At 34.5% G+C, this 15,561-nt stretch overlaps 1 protein-coding gene across 10 annotated transcripts; it reads right to left on the reverse strand.

Moving 5' to 3' along the window:
* Window positions 1-1,011: 1,011 nt before the first annotated feature.
* LOC133703775 (DNA mismatch repair protein MSH5) lies at window positions 1,012-15,511 on the reverse strand. Of its 10 annotated transcripts, XM_062128433.1 has the most exons (34): window positions 15,335-15,509; window positions 14,849-14,880; window positions 14,178-14,272; window positions 13,844-13,924; window positions 13,696-13,768; window positions 13,106-13,169; window positions 11,982-12,136; window positions 11,739-11,840; window positions 11,643-11,670; window positions 11,510-11,541; window positions 11,364-11,421; window positions 11,003-11,089; window positions 10,600-10,656; window positions 9,727-9,828; window positions 9,581-9,625; window positions 8,704-8,781; window positions 8,404-8,454; window positions 8,232-8,313; window positions 7,023-7,096; window positions 6,831-6,930; window positions 6,367-6,463; window positions 6,173-6,262; window positions 6,002-6,066; window positions 5,833-5,891; window positions 5,180-5,256; window positions 5,001-5,087; window positions 4,664-4,725; window positions 4,510-4,571; window positions 2,870-2,923; window positions 2,688-2,773; window positions 2,081-2,112; window positions 1,979-2,002; window positions 1,403-1,518; window positions 1,012-1,299 (listed from the first exon to the last, which is right to left on the reverse strand). In XM_062128433.1, the coding sequence occupies exons 1-34, from the start codon at window positions 15,368-15,370 to the stop codon at window positions 1,219-1,221; spliced, it is 2,424 nt and encodes an 807-aa protein (XP_061984417.1). In that variant the 5' UTR covers window positions 15,371-15,509; the 3' UTR covers window positions 1,012-1,218. The 10 variants fall into 10 exon arrangements, with proteins under 10 accessions (XP_061984417.1, XP_061984416.1, XP_061984415.1 ...); XM_062128432.1 differs by having other exon boundaries at window positions 1,012-1,518; window positions 15,335-15,510; XM_062128431.1 differs by having other exon boundaries at window positions 13,696-13,924.
* Window positions 15,512-15,561: the final 50 nt, after the last annotated feature.

Here is a 15,561-nt window from a genome sequence, read left to right on the forward strand (position 1 = left end):
CTTAATTGAATTTTTTTTTAATTCAATCTTTTAACTTATGGGTTGATTGAGAATTAAGATTTACAATTTGTTTTAATTTACTTTTTATGAGGTTATCCTAGTTTTATGATCCGAGTGAAGAATTTAACAGGTTAACCTGGGTTGACTATGGTTTTTTTGTCTTTTTTTTAATTGATTTTTTTTCAATTTCATCTTTTAATATTGAATTTAATATTGGATTAATTGAGAGTTGAGCTTCATAAATTATTTTGATTTACTTTCTATTAGGTTGTCCTAGTCTTATAATCCAAGTTTAACATGTTAACTTTTTATTTTTTTTAATTGATGTTTTTAATTTTATTCTTTAACATTGAGTTAATTGAGAATTAGACTTCAATATGTTTTTTTTATTTATTTTCTATGAAGTTATCATTATTTTATAACTCGAGTCGTGAATTTTACATATTAACCTTATTTATCCTAAATCGATTCAATATATTATCCTTTTAATATATATATTTTTTAAAAGTTATCATCTTAATGTTTTTTTTATCAAACTATATTTTATTTATTATTCAAATTATCTTTAAATTTATCAAGTCAATTGAGTCACATTAAACAAATTAATTTTAAATATTTTAGTTATAGATATACTATAAGGAAATAGTATTTCCATGTAGAAATTGCATAATTATAAACTTTGCCGATATTTTTACTATAAAAGTGGCAAAATTATAATGTGGTTCTTTTTAAAAAACAAGTTTTTTTTTATATTTCTTTCTCTTTATACTTAATATTTTTATTATTTTATACCTGTCCTATCTATCCCTTTGTTATCTTCATTTTTTAGTAATTTTTTTTCTTTTTTTCTATTTACCGACAGGACATGCTTCTCAGTCTAATGCAGACAGGTTTCGGATTGGATGGGAAAGGAGGCGCACTGAAAAGAGAGACATAGCAAGTCCATCAGGAGATCAAAACCCTGGATTTTTATCAGGAGGAAGCAAACATGAAAAGATACCAAGACTGAAGTTTATGACAATGTTGTCTTCCACTATGAAACCATCCCAAGGGACCAAAGAATTATCCCTGATGGGCTGGGAAAGCAAGGAGAGATGGGAGTACATTTGTTTTGCTTTGACAGGGAGGAAATCATGCTGAAAGGAGACATATATTTTGTAGTTGGTAAGGTGATGCTTCCAAGACGATAGACAAAGGATACATTTGATGTTCTTTGGATTAACAAGGAAATATATCCTGGAAGAAGACACTGATGTCTCCCTTGAAAACATCAAATTCCAGCATCCGGTCAACCGTGTCCTGCATTCAATACAACAGCAAAACTCCGTAAAACATATACAAGAACAATACTTGCATACCTCCAAGATTTCACTGTTATTCTACAAGTTTTGTTCTTCGAGACCTTGTTTAGTTGATCCTGGGCTGATAAATTCTCATTGCACAATCGCTCAACATAATTGCTGCTCCCGACGGTATCCAATATGAATGCTGCTCTCTTAATAACTTCCTCAGGGACGCCTGCATGACCAATGTCATCAGTAAATTGGAGTGATGCAGCCCCTTCATGAATGAATTTAATGCAATGATAGCTCTTGTTTACGCAGGTTACTTTCGACAGAAGTCTGTCGTCCGGAGAACTACATTCTGTCACACTGTCAGCGCAACATTTATCACAATCTATTAAAGATTCATGAAACAGACACCAACTGGTTTAGTGGTTACTTGACTTGAGTCAATCCTATAGGGAGCAGCTATACCTATCAAATGCTAGTCATGCTTGCAAACACAAACAAGCTATATCATTCTGCTGTTACGGAAAATCTCTGTATCATATCCATATTTATTTCTCCATTAGCAGCTTCCCCAAAGAGAATTAAAAAAAGAAAAGAAAAAGGAAAACAACCGCAGGAACATATAGCTGTTATTTGGACATAATTTTGATTAAGTTTCTTAAACAAATCATGAAGTCAGAATGTACCGGCTAGCAGAGCACAATGGAGTCCTGCAAACGATAGATCAGCATGAGTTTACTGCAAGTTTCCAGCATGTATACCAAATGCACACAAAAGTATACACTTACCATAGCTAAGAAGTGCATGTCCAGGAACTAACCTGTAAAAACAGTCTTCTAAACATTAGTAGAATCAATTTCAACATCCGTCAAGAAATAAGAGCCATCACTGGGCAAAGAAGTCCAATATGAGAAGTTCACTGTTGATATGTTATGGCTCAAGAATGTACATCTGAGATCACAAACATACTAACAGCCCTCTTGCCTACAAACATGACAACTTGGATGCTACAATCAGCAATGCAAAGTGCGGAGTAAGGAGAAAGAGATCCATGCTGAGCAGTGCCCAAAATCCCATCATATTGTTAAACCATTGATGCAGTGAAAATATTCCCTAACATCAATAATCCCAACATCGGAAAAGAAAACAATTGAGTCATCAACCAATGGCAATCTTCTCCTTTTCACTGAGTGATAAAATGTTATTTTCTGTTTTTAAGTACAAAGATGTGACTAATTCTAGCTAATTCCCCAACACTCAGTCCTCCCTCTTGAACCTACAACCTTCACTTTTTAAAGTGGGGTGTGCGTTACCACCCAGGGGAGCCCTGGGGTGGCAAGGGGTAAAATATGTTGGCTTGCTGTAACATGATGCAAAAAGGTCACAGAAATATACCGATAGAGAAACACAATGTCCTTGATGTCCGTAGAGTTGTTGTCAGGTCTCAGCAAACTCATGGTGAAAAATTTCACCTTCTCAGACTGGAATTAATTAAAAGTTAAAATAAAAACCCACTTCTAAATGGTAAAGCGAGAAGTGTTTCTAACTTAGGTAAGCAACTAAAAAATAATGCATACCTTTGGTAAGCAACCGTCATTAAATAACTCAGTCAAATGAGTGGACATCAGAACCTACAAAAAACTTTGAGAAATTTTAGTAGTAAGGAGCTCAGCTTACCTATACTGTCCCATGTTCCCAATATTAGGTGTTCCTCAGAATTGTTTAAATGCCAGTGGCAGATGTAGGGCCAAAGGTGGTCCATTGAAGTAAGTAGAGAAAACTAGCCACATGCAAAGATTATCTATAATAGAAATGGTGAGAATGACAGCAAAGAAGCCTAGTAAATAGTACCAGATTGGACATGGATGGTGGGGACACTAGACACGCCCCAAATTACATGGGTATATGGACAAAGATGATGTAGGATGGCCCAGCCTGTCACTCTTTAATTGGGAGACTGAGCCTATCTCATTATTTATTTTATTTATTTGGAATTATTTATGTTGAACAATTTGATTTGATGGCCTGAGCCCAATAGTGAGATGTTTTAGGGTTTTACTATGTATATATTTCTCTATCATTTTGTGAGACAATTTTGATGATTAATTAAAAATACTGCAGATTTTGCATATCTCCAATCCCTATTCTTCTCTTCCTTCGCTTTCAATTCTTAGCTTCTTTCTCTAAAAGCTTATTTCTTTTATGCTTTAAGTCTTTTTGTTCATTGTTCCGCATCAATGGGAATAAAGAATGCTGAGAACAAATGGGTGGATGTAGTGGTGCAGGAAAAGTCTAGGGGAAGATTTGAGTTTGATGTTTATAGGACTAGTAAGGGTTTCAAATTTAGTATTTTTAAGGTGGAATTGAAAGCAAATCTGAAAGAAAATTTGAAGAATAACAGAACATGGACTGCTGCTACCCTCACACTAGCGGATTGAAAGAATCACTCCTTAAATAAGAACCTAAGATGAACATAGGGCTTAAGGAATCACTCCTGAGTGAAAGCATCACGCTCTCAAAGAAAAAGGCTTCAATTTGTTCATAGTAGATCTGTCATAATCCAATTAGAAGACAGCAAGCAGATATATATTTAGCCTTGAGTCAGTACTAATCCTAATTGGTCTTGGATTCCTATGTAAGAAAATGTAATGATTCCTATAAGAAACATAAACAAGTCCACTTTATAAGGACTAAGATAACAATAAAACAGGAAAATAAAAGTTTGATCATACTACTGAAATTTCCAGCAATCTGTAAAATCACAGAATGGCCCTTGACCTTTCTAACTAGGAGCAGCCTCAGCTGGAACTGAAATTGGTTTGAAAAACTTAAAACAACTCTCATAACCAATCATATAAGCCTTTATCCCACCAAATTAAAGCTTGAGTTGAAATCTCTTTCTGTTCCTTAAACATGCACCCAAAGTCAAATTTAAATCCCTACGCTGCATGATGTAGTCAGCCAAATCAAATGCTAAGAAACTAGCCCAGGTGTTTTTCTTTTGTGTGCTTTGGTGCTTCGACATATGATGATATGCACCCATAACAGAAGGTGCTAATGCTATTAAGGAATTGACTAGGAAAGTAATAATAGAGGAAAATGTTGCTTAGCATGACCATGCATACAAAGATCCTCATTGAATTTCACTATGCTTAAGAGAACTATTATGCTAGTATGATATATAAAATCTCACAGGAGATGAAGACAAATATCAAACCTTTGGAGGGTCATCACATGCAACAAAGTAATTTACAGTTCCACCAAGTAGACCAATGCCATCTGTATTCAAGATCGTAGTATACTTGTGAATTAAAGAGCAAGGACAAATGATCAGGCATCACAAAAACCCAGTCTTTGTAAGAGAAACTAACCTTCAGTTAAAGTACCTTTACCAAATTCATCCAACAGACACAAAGATCGTGAAGTTGTTTGCCTGAAAATTTGTCAACATGAATCCTTATGGTTGCAAAGGTGGATTCTAAAGATGTTTTATAAGCTTCCAGCTACTAAGCATTCAGATATTTTAAAAAAACTTCAGCACTCCAACATTCTCTATAACACCATGTTGAATTGGTAGACAAAAGAATGAACGTTATGATAAGACATCAATAAAGTCTAGGTGCTAAAGATTGTGAGACAGTTAACATGAACAATGGCCTTTAGTTCTGAAATGTGAAACCATCCTAATTGACCTGAATGCTAGTTTACCTAAGCATCAGTCCTACTTGATGCAGATCTATCATAAATGTTGATTGTTCTGCAGTCATAAGCTTGCTTCCAGTTGCACAGAATATCCTGTTACAAGAGAGTAGTCTTTTGCATGATGATTGAATACAAACATCAACTGTTATTCTAAGAAAGATGCTGGAATCATGAAGGTCAGACACCTATCAGTCAATCCCACAGTGGCAGCATCTGCTGGTACAAAACTTCCGATGTGAGAAAGGAAAACAATTAAAGCAACCTGGAAAACAACGCTCATAAAGCAAAATTTGTAATAATGCAATACAAAACATAAACTCATCAATTGCAACTTGCATGAAAATAGACTATCACAAGAATGGACAGCAAGATGACCCTCAAGACTAATTGCAACAGAAGAATCAACACCATGGACTTGACAGACATCCATAGAAATATCGAGATGGTGGAAACAAATTGTCATGATACACATGTTGCTGCTAGCTGAAGTGATCCACTGAACTTGCACTTTATAGTTCTATAACATGTTTGATGATGACCAAAACATTGTACCCTAAATAGTCATTTCTTAGGTCTGTTAACTTTAAATGTAAACTGACACACATAGGAAGATGCTGCAAGATGTATCCATTTGTCTGACAACTGCTGAAGCAACCGACTAATAGATTTTATTTGAAAGATGAATCAAGCCCCAAATTTGAAGGAATCACAAAAAGTATAAGACACAACACCCATATTTGCAGGTGCATCACACAGACATGCACAAGTGCACCACACAGATATGCATGTGTGCACTCATACATGCACACAGAGAGTCCTCCCGATAATCATTACTGACCTGCTTTATATATATACTCTTCCCGGAATAATTTGGACCTGTGATGATAATGATCCTTTCTGAAGCAACACAAACTTAAAATTTCAGCACAAAAACTAGTATACCTTAGTTTCTTACTGAAATGGAATAGACTTTGTTGACATCAATGTCATGATTAGTGTAAATTTACCATCATGAAGAATCTTTGTATCATTAGGAATAAATGTGTCTACTGTCATTTCCTGCAAAACATGTCTGCAAAAGGGTGTAGACTACTCATTAACACCCTCAATCAGTAGATCCAACTTTTTAAGTTTTTTATCCAATGAAAAGCAGTTCATATGATCCAATCAATTTTCACCTTCCATTTTGAATGTCAAGCAAGTTTTCTTCAGTCAAAATAGGCCTCACGTAATTGTTTTGATGAGCAACTATGGCCAGTGACAAAATGCTAAATGTAAACATCATATAACATGGTCAGTTATGCATACAAAAAGAAATTTACATATATGATGAGAGAGAGAGGGGGAGAGCTGGTAGCTAGATGATTCTTACCAATCAAGTTCAGCCGCAAAATTTATAGCCTTCAGCAGATGGTCAGAAAACAGAAGCACATGAGAAACCAAGTCCCTAGTGATTGCCCTTTCCATATCTTTCCATATTAACAAATGAACAGCTTTTAAAAAATTGGAATAAAATAAATAAACAATGATGTGCGTTGACATTAAAAGTATTTGCCACCATTCTATATAATTTCAATATAAGACACATTTACACATTTTCTGCGCACCAAAAAGCATGTGCAACTAGTCTTCTTCTCTTACCCCTGAAGACTATCTAATTATGTACCAGACAACGGAGTTTAGCACTCACTAAATTGGATTGAGGGACCATAGACTCATCTGATAGTATCTTTCACAACAGGCATTACATTGTTTGTATTTTCTCACAACATTTATAGAGAGTAACTAGTCACTAACATATATTTAGCAAGGTAGAGTAAGATTTAGAATGCATACCAAGTATCTTGTGATAAATGTCTCCCAGAAGTTCATCCAATTCTCTTGTCTTTGGAGTACGATAGAAATATCTTTTAGTCTCTCCATCAACATCGGAAAACTATATTGATAATATATTTTCATCAGCATATGTCAAATACATTTTTTGAATGAATACTATTAAACAAAAATAGAAAACAAGCATCGACTTGCCATAAATTCAAAATCTTGAGGCTTCAACAGTGAGGTTTCTTCAAGTTTCTCTTCAAAAATACACAGCAAGTACCCTATATAAAGGAAAACACATATGTAAAAGGATAACAAGCTTAAAATAAATAAGATCAGCTTCGCATTGCATAACTCATATTGAACATCTGTTAGGAAACAACATCTATCCTCCATTTCTCTGAGAAATGAGCTAAACCAATACACACAAATTCCTGTAACATGCTTAAAAACAAAACTCACAGAATTCCTTCCAAGCTAAGATATCCATCTTCCACTACTATGGAAAATAAAATCCACAATGTATCAAGCATATTAGATGCCATATGTATGAAGGCCAAGTTCTGTTTGGATCACAGCTGGCATTGTTGTGTTTTCAGCAAAAACTTAAGGCTTGGTTTCACTACGTGGTTGAAATCAATTTGATGCTTATGATGGTTGAAACACAGGTTCAACCACATAGCCAAACGTACACTTAAATCCAACTGAGATGGTAAAGCTGTTTACGGGAAAAAAAAAGGTTTGGTAGTGTGCCCTTGAAAATGCTCGTCATTTAAAAGAAAAAAAAATATAGGGTGAGATATTAAATCATGAATGATATATTTGTCCTTTATCAAAATGAAGTAACACCTTCAAGAGCATCGTCAAGTTAGTGCTTCCCAGTATTCTACCCAATCTAGCTTTCTTTCATCAAAATACACTCTAAAAATTAGCAATCACTTCTCGTAACCAGAAGCAATTTGGTCGTGGTGGCGAAAAAGACTTTTCATCATGGTGCCAGATCCCTTGTGTTTCATTCAATGTCTAGCTCAAAATGTAGCAACTTTCATGCAATGGAAGTGTTCTTCCTCTAGTTCCTAGTGGAATGTAAAGAAGATAAATGTGGTATCATGATTGGAAACTCAGATTTTGATCATCTGTAAATGACATGTATATTTACTCTGGGTAGTTCAAATTAGTGTTTCAACACAAACACACTGCATAGCGAAATCTTGACCGTTTACTTTTGGGACATTCATTTACTCATTATGTAACAGAGGCAGTATAAAAAGCCATCATTCAAGTATATCCAAGGCATTAGACAAAGTAATATCACATAGTGAAGGCAATTATAATCAGGGATGAAATCTAAAAGAAACTTTGAATTAGTCATACAAAGTTTTTCAATAGCAGTATAATACAGAGCTTCTGACCAACCTATTTGATGTATGTAAACAATACAAGGAACGAGCTTCTCTTTACCCAAATGGGGTAGTTGTGCAAGCTCCAATAAAGTAACCTACAAAGGAGTTAGTCAAATGGATCTCAATGTACATACAATTTCAATTCCTTACTCCAATTTGATCCATGTACAAATCAAACAACTTACCTTGTGCAGAAAATCTGGAAGTTCTTCATAGATTTGCCTAAGCTCATCCAACTGCATGTGAAAGAAAGGCTGAATTATCAGAAACACAGTTCGAGCACAAATGAGAAAAGTCAAATCCTAGCATTAATGTTTGGGCAAAACAGAAAGAAATCCTATCATCTCGATGGTGGATTCAGTAGTGGGGAGAAGTGGTCATCTTAATATATTTACTGAAGAATAGAAACAGGAGAACATAGAGTAAATGATTAAACATCCATTTCTTAAAAAATCATGGCCCAGAAATCACAACTAATCTGCAACCTCATCACAGAAACCTTCTTTCACTATTGTCCCGTAACCCTTCTCTTTACTTCTATTAACATCAATAACACCAATCACCTGTAAAAGAAATCACACGTTAGAGCATGACCCACAAAATGATGGGAAGTGAATTCAACTCAGACATCAAGAAAGATGAGATGCAGTATGTCCCAGTAAAAATGTTAGGTAATGTCAACACATAATTCCAGCTGATACAACATATTGTAATAAATCACAGCAATTGTAACATCTCAGTAATGCGACAAAATGAAACGTGGATAATAAATTGCAGAATAAAAAATCAACGCCTTTCTTCTTGAGTATCGATTTTTGTTGAAGATTTCTGTGCAGATCCCTGAACTTATAATCGTTAGACAGCTATTTGCACCTTTCTTTTTGGTACGGTTCCCAGGGCTGTTCTTATTTTTTGGACTCCTGTGCTCACTTTAACTCATTGAAGCCTTGTACCCCACATGCCACGGCTTTTTCTTTAATCATGCTACCAAATGTACAGTATCTGTCCCTTTTATTCCAATTAGCCTCGCCAATAAGTCATAAATATCATTCAAACAAAGCTCTGAATAATAGATATGGAAGTATTGAAAAAATTCTTATTTTAGGCTACAATTACACTTGATTAAATAAATGAAATGCCATGCATGCTGGAAGAATATAAGGGATAGTCTTAACTATATAGCTGAACACAGAATTATTGAACAGTACATGTTCTCACACCATCTATTTTCCAGAGAGATTTGGAACTCCATGTCATTCAGGAAAAGAAAAGGGAAAAAAAAAAAGGAAGAAGGAACTTCCAATAAGAAGTGACCTTTTACAGTGTTTACAATTAAGAAAACATCCAGGAAGATGGACTAACCAATTCATAGACATAAGCCAGCTCTGTTGTGATGCATGAACAAGCCTGGAAAATAAGCAAACATGCATAGGGCACATGAATAAACCTTGAGAACAGATAACAATATAAGGCTTCACAGAAAAGGCAGGCAACAAATGTTCTGATACCTGTTCAACAATGTTCAGATTTAAGTACTTAGCATGCTCTTGAAGATTTTCAGAAATTCCTACTTCAAATATCTTTCCCAAATGCAAGAGCGCACAAACACTCTACAAGAGTATCACTGGATCAGGAGAAATAAAATATAATCTGAACTTTATGAATCTACTCACTAGAAGAAACTAAAGATAATCTCTTTAGGAAATTGCATGAAGATCTTATAACACACACATACACAAGTAGAAGGCATAATGCATGAATAGGTTTGTGTGCCCATAAAAATATTTTTCTTTTGTCCGTATTCCATTCATACAAGGCAAAAGTCAGCCATTATTTCCATTTCTGTTTTTAGAAATAAAGAAAATAAATCTTTTCAGAAAAAATGAAATTTTTTCTTCTTCGTCTATAGCTGACATTACAGCAGTTCTTTTCAAGGAGCTTACACAAAATCTTAAGGTTGGAAAAGAATATTTGATTGAAGCCTTCTTTGGATGGCATAAAATTGAGCTACTGACAGAAAATCTTTCAGTATACACTGCTAAGCAATATTTCCTGCTTAGGCCCTACTTCCATTAAGAAGCTGTCAATGAGAAACCATAGAAAACCAAAGAAAGTGGCCAGGTCCTATATTACAATGAAGAAGCCTATTTAACTGTTTCAAACTTTGAGACATGTGGCAATTGGTAGCAGAGAGAAGGGAGGAAACAATGAAATACAAATCAACTGCATGGAAACAAATGAGAATGGTTATCTGTAGTGGTGGCTATCCTGTAATTATGAAACTAGTGAAGCATCTCAGCACCAGCTAGCAGGCGAGGGAGCTAAGAAATATTTGTCAACAGGATTGAGAACTTAAGCACTGCCTGCTGAGGTGAGATTACCTTCAGAAAGGCTGTCCAGTCACCAACAGTAGACAGGGAGCTTGGTGAGTCGAACTTCTTCAAGAACGAAAGGAAAGATTACAAATTTCAGAAGATAAAAAGAAAAATAATGAAACGAATTGGCAATTCACTAATGTTTGTAATAATGCCAATAAATTAAGAGCACAAAGAGTGAGTTACGGGTTTTTCAGATTAGACAGAAACAAAGAACATAAGCACGTCTCTGTGAGAAGTTTGCAAGTCCACAAAATTATTTTGTATATAATCACTGTTTTAAATAAAAGATCTGTGCTGAAATTGTAACTAAAAACCAATTGGAAATCTTCATTTTGTATGGAAAAAGGCTTTGAAAACCTACATAAGGATAGCATGACAAATAACAGGAAGGAAAAAAAAACAGTACTCTGAGTATACGCTTAATGTCCTTGACAGACTTCAATGTTTCTCGCAAAGAAACCATCAGTTCTTCAGAACAAAGAAAGAATGAAATCTTAATCTGTCAAGGAATATGTCATCGTTACAGTAACCAAAAAATATGAAGTTTGATCATTTTGAAAGCTGATCCTAAAAGTAATGGAATGAAAACTATTCAATGTGATCATAACATTTTCACAATATATCTTCAGCTAGATCAAGCAACCAAACCCATGCCACAATGGTGCCAGCTTATGTAATTGTTTTCCATCTTTTGCCATATTACTGGACCAAGCTCTAATTCATGTAAACAGGAAGTAATTTCATTAACTTAAACAGTGGAAGGATACAGCATTGAGTCGACCATTCAAATTTTCCACATCCAGCAAAGGCCTCAGGAACCAGTTTCTAAAGCAAGATAAAACATTTATTCAAGGCCTTGGATTAGAGAAAATGTTGGAAAAGCTAACATCACAAAGTCTCAAAATTAATTTACCTCAGAAGATGTTTACCAATGGGCGTCACACACTGATGAGGGATTATGTTAGTCTAATATGCTACAGGTACTACTAATGGAAAATTATATTTCTACGAAGATACTACCAATAGAAAACTATATCTCTACAAACCTTATTCATCATGCCAAACACAGAGAACCTGCATGTCAAAAAATCAGGATACAACTTTTCTGAATAACAAAACTGACAAGATAATACAAAATTTACCCTTCTTTTGCCCTGCCAATGCCCATATGGCTTGGATGTTTGTCGATTTGAAAAATCTGCAATGCTTCATGAGCTGCGGCATCAAGTTTAAGAAATTTGTTTCTAATTTGATACGTGAAGGATAAATTGTTTTCCAAGTTTCTTTTCTGCCATTTGTTAACTTGTTTTCAAAAAGTAAAAACAAAAATTAGTGGGAGAAACGAAAAGAAATAGTTCAGAAATAATACATATATAAAAAGATACAGTGAAATTTCCACGATAGAATCGATAGTAATTGATGCATTTCCATATTCCTTTTGCTCAAGGGTATCTACAATCCTTTCGCTTTCTAATATGGCAAGAAGACCTCCACTTGCTCGAACTTGAACATCACTTCCTATGTCCATCATGGAACTCAGCTGACAATATGAAACAGAGAGGAAGCTTAAAGTAGAGAAAGGTCAAGCTTTGGGGGCATCACCAACACTGGAAGAATAGAAAGACATAGTTAAAGACACATTAAAGATTCTGTATAATAATTCTTATTATTTCAGACTGTACCAGGATTATATTTATATAAAGTATAAAAGAGAAAAATATTATCTTGTAAGTGTTCCCTGGACCTGAAAAAGGACACTCACAATTGCAAACAGAATGAAGTACCAAAATACCCCAATTACATAATTCAAAAGAAAGCTCTCCGTAGCACTATGAGGGTATGGAATATAGTGATATGCAAGAGCTGGCAGATCCCAACATTAGCCATCCATTTCAGGGGGGGAAACAGATATTATTTAATGTGTTCTCCAAATGGCATTAAGAAAGAATAGAATCAAGATATAGAGCATCAGTGCAAGGATGACTAAAAACAACTTTTCTCATCCGTTAAACCAAAAAAACCATCCATACTAACTGTAGAGTTCTAAACTAAACTCAAGTCATTTCTTCTACCTCATTTTTTTTACATAGAAAGAAGAGGGTCCTATTTAAACAGAATATAAGTGTCAATAAGGACGATATGACATCCTCTGTGAAGATCAAAGGATGATAAATGAAATTCAAGTACTAATGCATGCTACTCTCATTGAATCTCATGAATCGATTATGATCTGAAAAGCACTTAAATTATATATAATCTACTAGATAAGAGCATGATTTCAAACTATTATATCGCAATGCTCAACATTTCATGGAAAGAGTGCTGGAATCACCAAGTTTCTGGTGGAAAAAATGTATTATTATGGGCAGAAGGTGCACATATAATAACAAGTTTAATATGATTCAAGAGGAACAAAAGAAACTTAAATTGTAGAAGAATATTTATTAAACAACATGCCTTACAAAAGAAAAGAAACAAAAAGTAATGAAGTTTGTATTTGTCTATTTACATAAGAAACCCTCTCCTTGATATTTAGCCCATCATCCATTCCTGTCACTCGAAGGTAAATCAATCTACAAAACCAAACAGAAACATCGAGTTTCAGTTGTATGCTCTCAGGACCAATCGAATGACGCATTCATTGTAGAGTTGATTGTACTGAAGCCACACTTTTATATTTAAGCACAAGGTATTTCTGTTATCATTTCTGTTATAGTTACATTTGAAATGCTAATAGAATGTATGCTAAGTGATACATTCTAAAGTGTTTGGAATTTCATATGTGCTCTTCAAGTGCTTCATTTTTATGGGAACTCAGTGATGACACAACAAGAATGACCTACCATTAGAATGACTTGGATGAAAATATGAAGAAAGTCAATGACTAGTCTCTGCATTATGGGAGACATTAAATTCTTGACCCATTATTACAATTAATCATGATAAGATTTCCAAGTATCACCATAAAAATCATTATCAAAGAGTGATCTTATGGCTTAGTCAGTAGGGTTTGACCATGACCCTCCACTTTTTCGCACACTAATATGAAAATTCAAACCTAGTAGAGTTGCACAAATATGTCAGGATCCATTCTAATACCTGTGCCAGGCTTGCTCATAGCTGAATATTGAACTTTTTACGAGTTTCACCATAGGAGCCTCAGCTGTGCCATCTGTATCACTTTGAAGCTTAAACACATTCCACATGTATATTAGCTCATAAATCAAACAGGTAAACAGCAGAGTACCACTTCGTTGTAAAGCAGATAAGAAGGACTCTTCACTTTTAGTGCTTGTGTAAATATTCAAAGGCTTCGCCTGATATTTTACTGAACCAGTGTTTCAGCAAAAGAAAAGGATATTAATGATATAATGGTATAATTGAATCCAGATATAAGAAAAGCAAAGAGTATAATAAATACAAGGAATGGAAATATGAAAAAACTATAATTTAAATGACAAGCAATGAATCCATATTCCAGAACCAATCATTTTCAAACATCAAGAAAAACCATTTTAGAATTCAAATCTGATGAAGAATAATAGAAATGAACGCCATTCCAACAAAGAGACAAGGCATACCCAGATCAATTAGGGGGAAGTCTGAACTTCCATCTTCCCAAACTTCAAGCACATGCAGTTGGCGAATACTGGAATCATAGTAAGAAATCCCAACCCTGTGCAGGAATTTGGTGAAAATGCATTTTATATATAAATTGTATAAAATTTTCCGAACACAAATAAAAATTGCAGACTAAACACTTTTCATTGAAGAGTTGAATAACTAGCCCTTATCAGTGCATTAATTTATCAACAACATCACTTTGGCTTTTCACCGTTTTAAAACTCCAATGCTATAAAGAATTCAAAATTGCCACACCCACACAGTTTCTTATATTACAGGATCTCTGTTTTCTATTTTTAACAAGATCAATCAGTCATGAACACTTCCAAATTTCAGCGCATTCAGAGGACACATAGAGTGTCTTGATTGTTATCTATGTAGTGAAATAAAAACACTAAAAAGACTCGAAACGAATCCTTTAGGCAATTAAAACGTTTAAAACCCTGAATAGCTTTACTATTTTGCTGCATATAAAAAAAAGAAAATGCTTTAAGTTCAAAAAATGAAAACCTACCATTAAGCAGTTACTGACAAACTACTATACAAGTAAATCACAACCGTAAATTAAAACTCATTTATTATTATTATTTTCTTAAAAAAAAGGCTAATCTTCATGCACATTTCTTACCGATGGCCATGTAGGATGCATGCCATATAGACCTGCATTTAGATGTAGATTTAGATTGAAATAAATAGCTGACATCTGAATGAAACGGTTATACATACATTGCAAAAATGAAAAAGGAAAATGATGCAGCATTTTCAGCAATTACGACTACAAAAAATAAATCACAACTCCGTACTAACTACGACTATGAGCCTTGAAATCACATGATAATTGCAATTATTAGCAAAGCCTATTTCTAACGGTAAGTCCGAATTAAGAGGCATAAATTGTTGACTCCTTTCTTTCTTCTCTCTCTGTTTTTTTTATATGATTCTTTTAAAAATGTTGATGGTTAACAGAGAGAATTGAGTATTTAAATGATTCCGCTGATAAGGAAATTCTCCTCTTGATTAAAAAAAATATAAAAATCGGTTTCCTTTGTTTTCTCGGCGACCAAACAGAAATGCGAGAGAGGAAATAAAGCAGAATGAAACGGAGGAAATAGACCTGAGGTTGGGCTTCCGTTTCGTCTATTTCCTCCATTCTTCGAGCTCCAACTATTGTCTGCGTCTCCGGTTTTCGTTTTTATTATTCTGTGCGCGTCCTGGTTTTGTTCTGCTTCGAAGACCGTGTTATGAGGAAGTCGAAGGAACCGCCATCCTCTGGTTGGGAAAGGCTTATTAATTAAAAATACGAAAATTACACGTGTTATCATGTAATGTGGTTTGGACTAA

This window comes from Populus nigra, chromosome 9, assembly GCF_951802175.1.
Source record: "Populus nigra chromosome 9, ddPopNigr1.1, whole genome shotgun sequence".
NCBI lineage: Eukaryota > Viridiplantae > Streptophyta > Magnoliopsida > Malpighiales > Salicaceae > Populus > Populus nigra.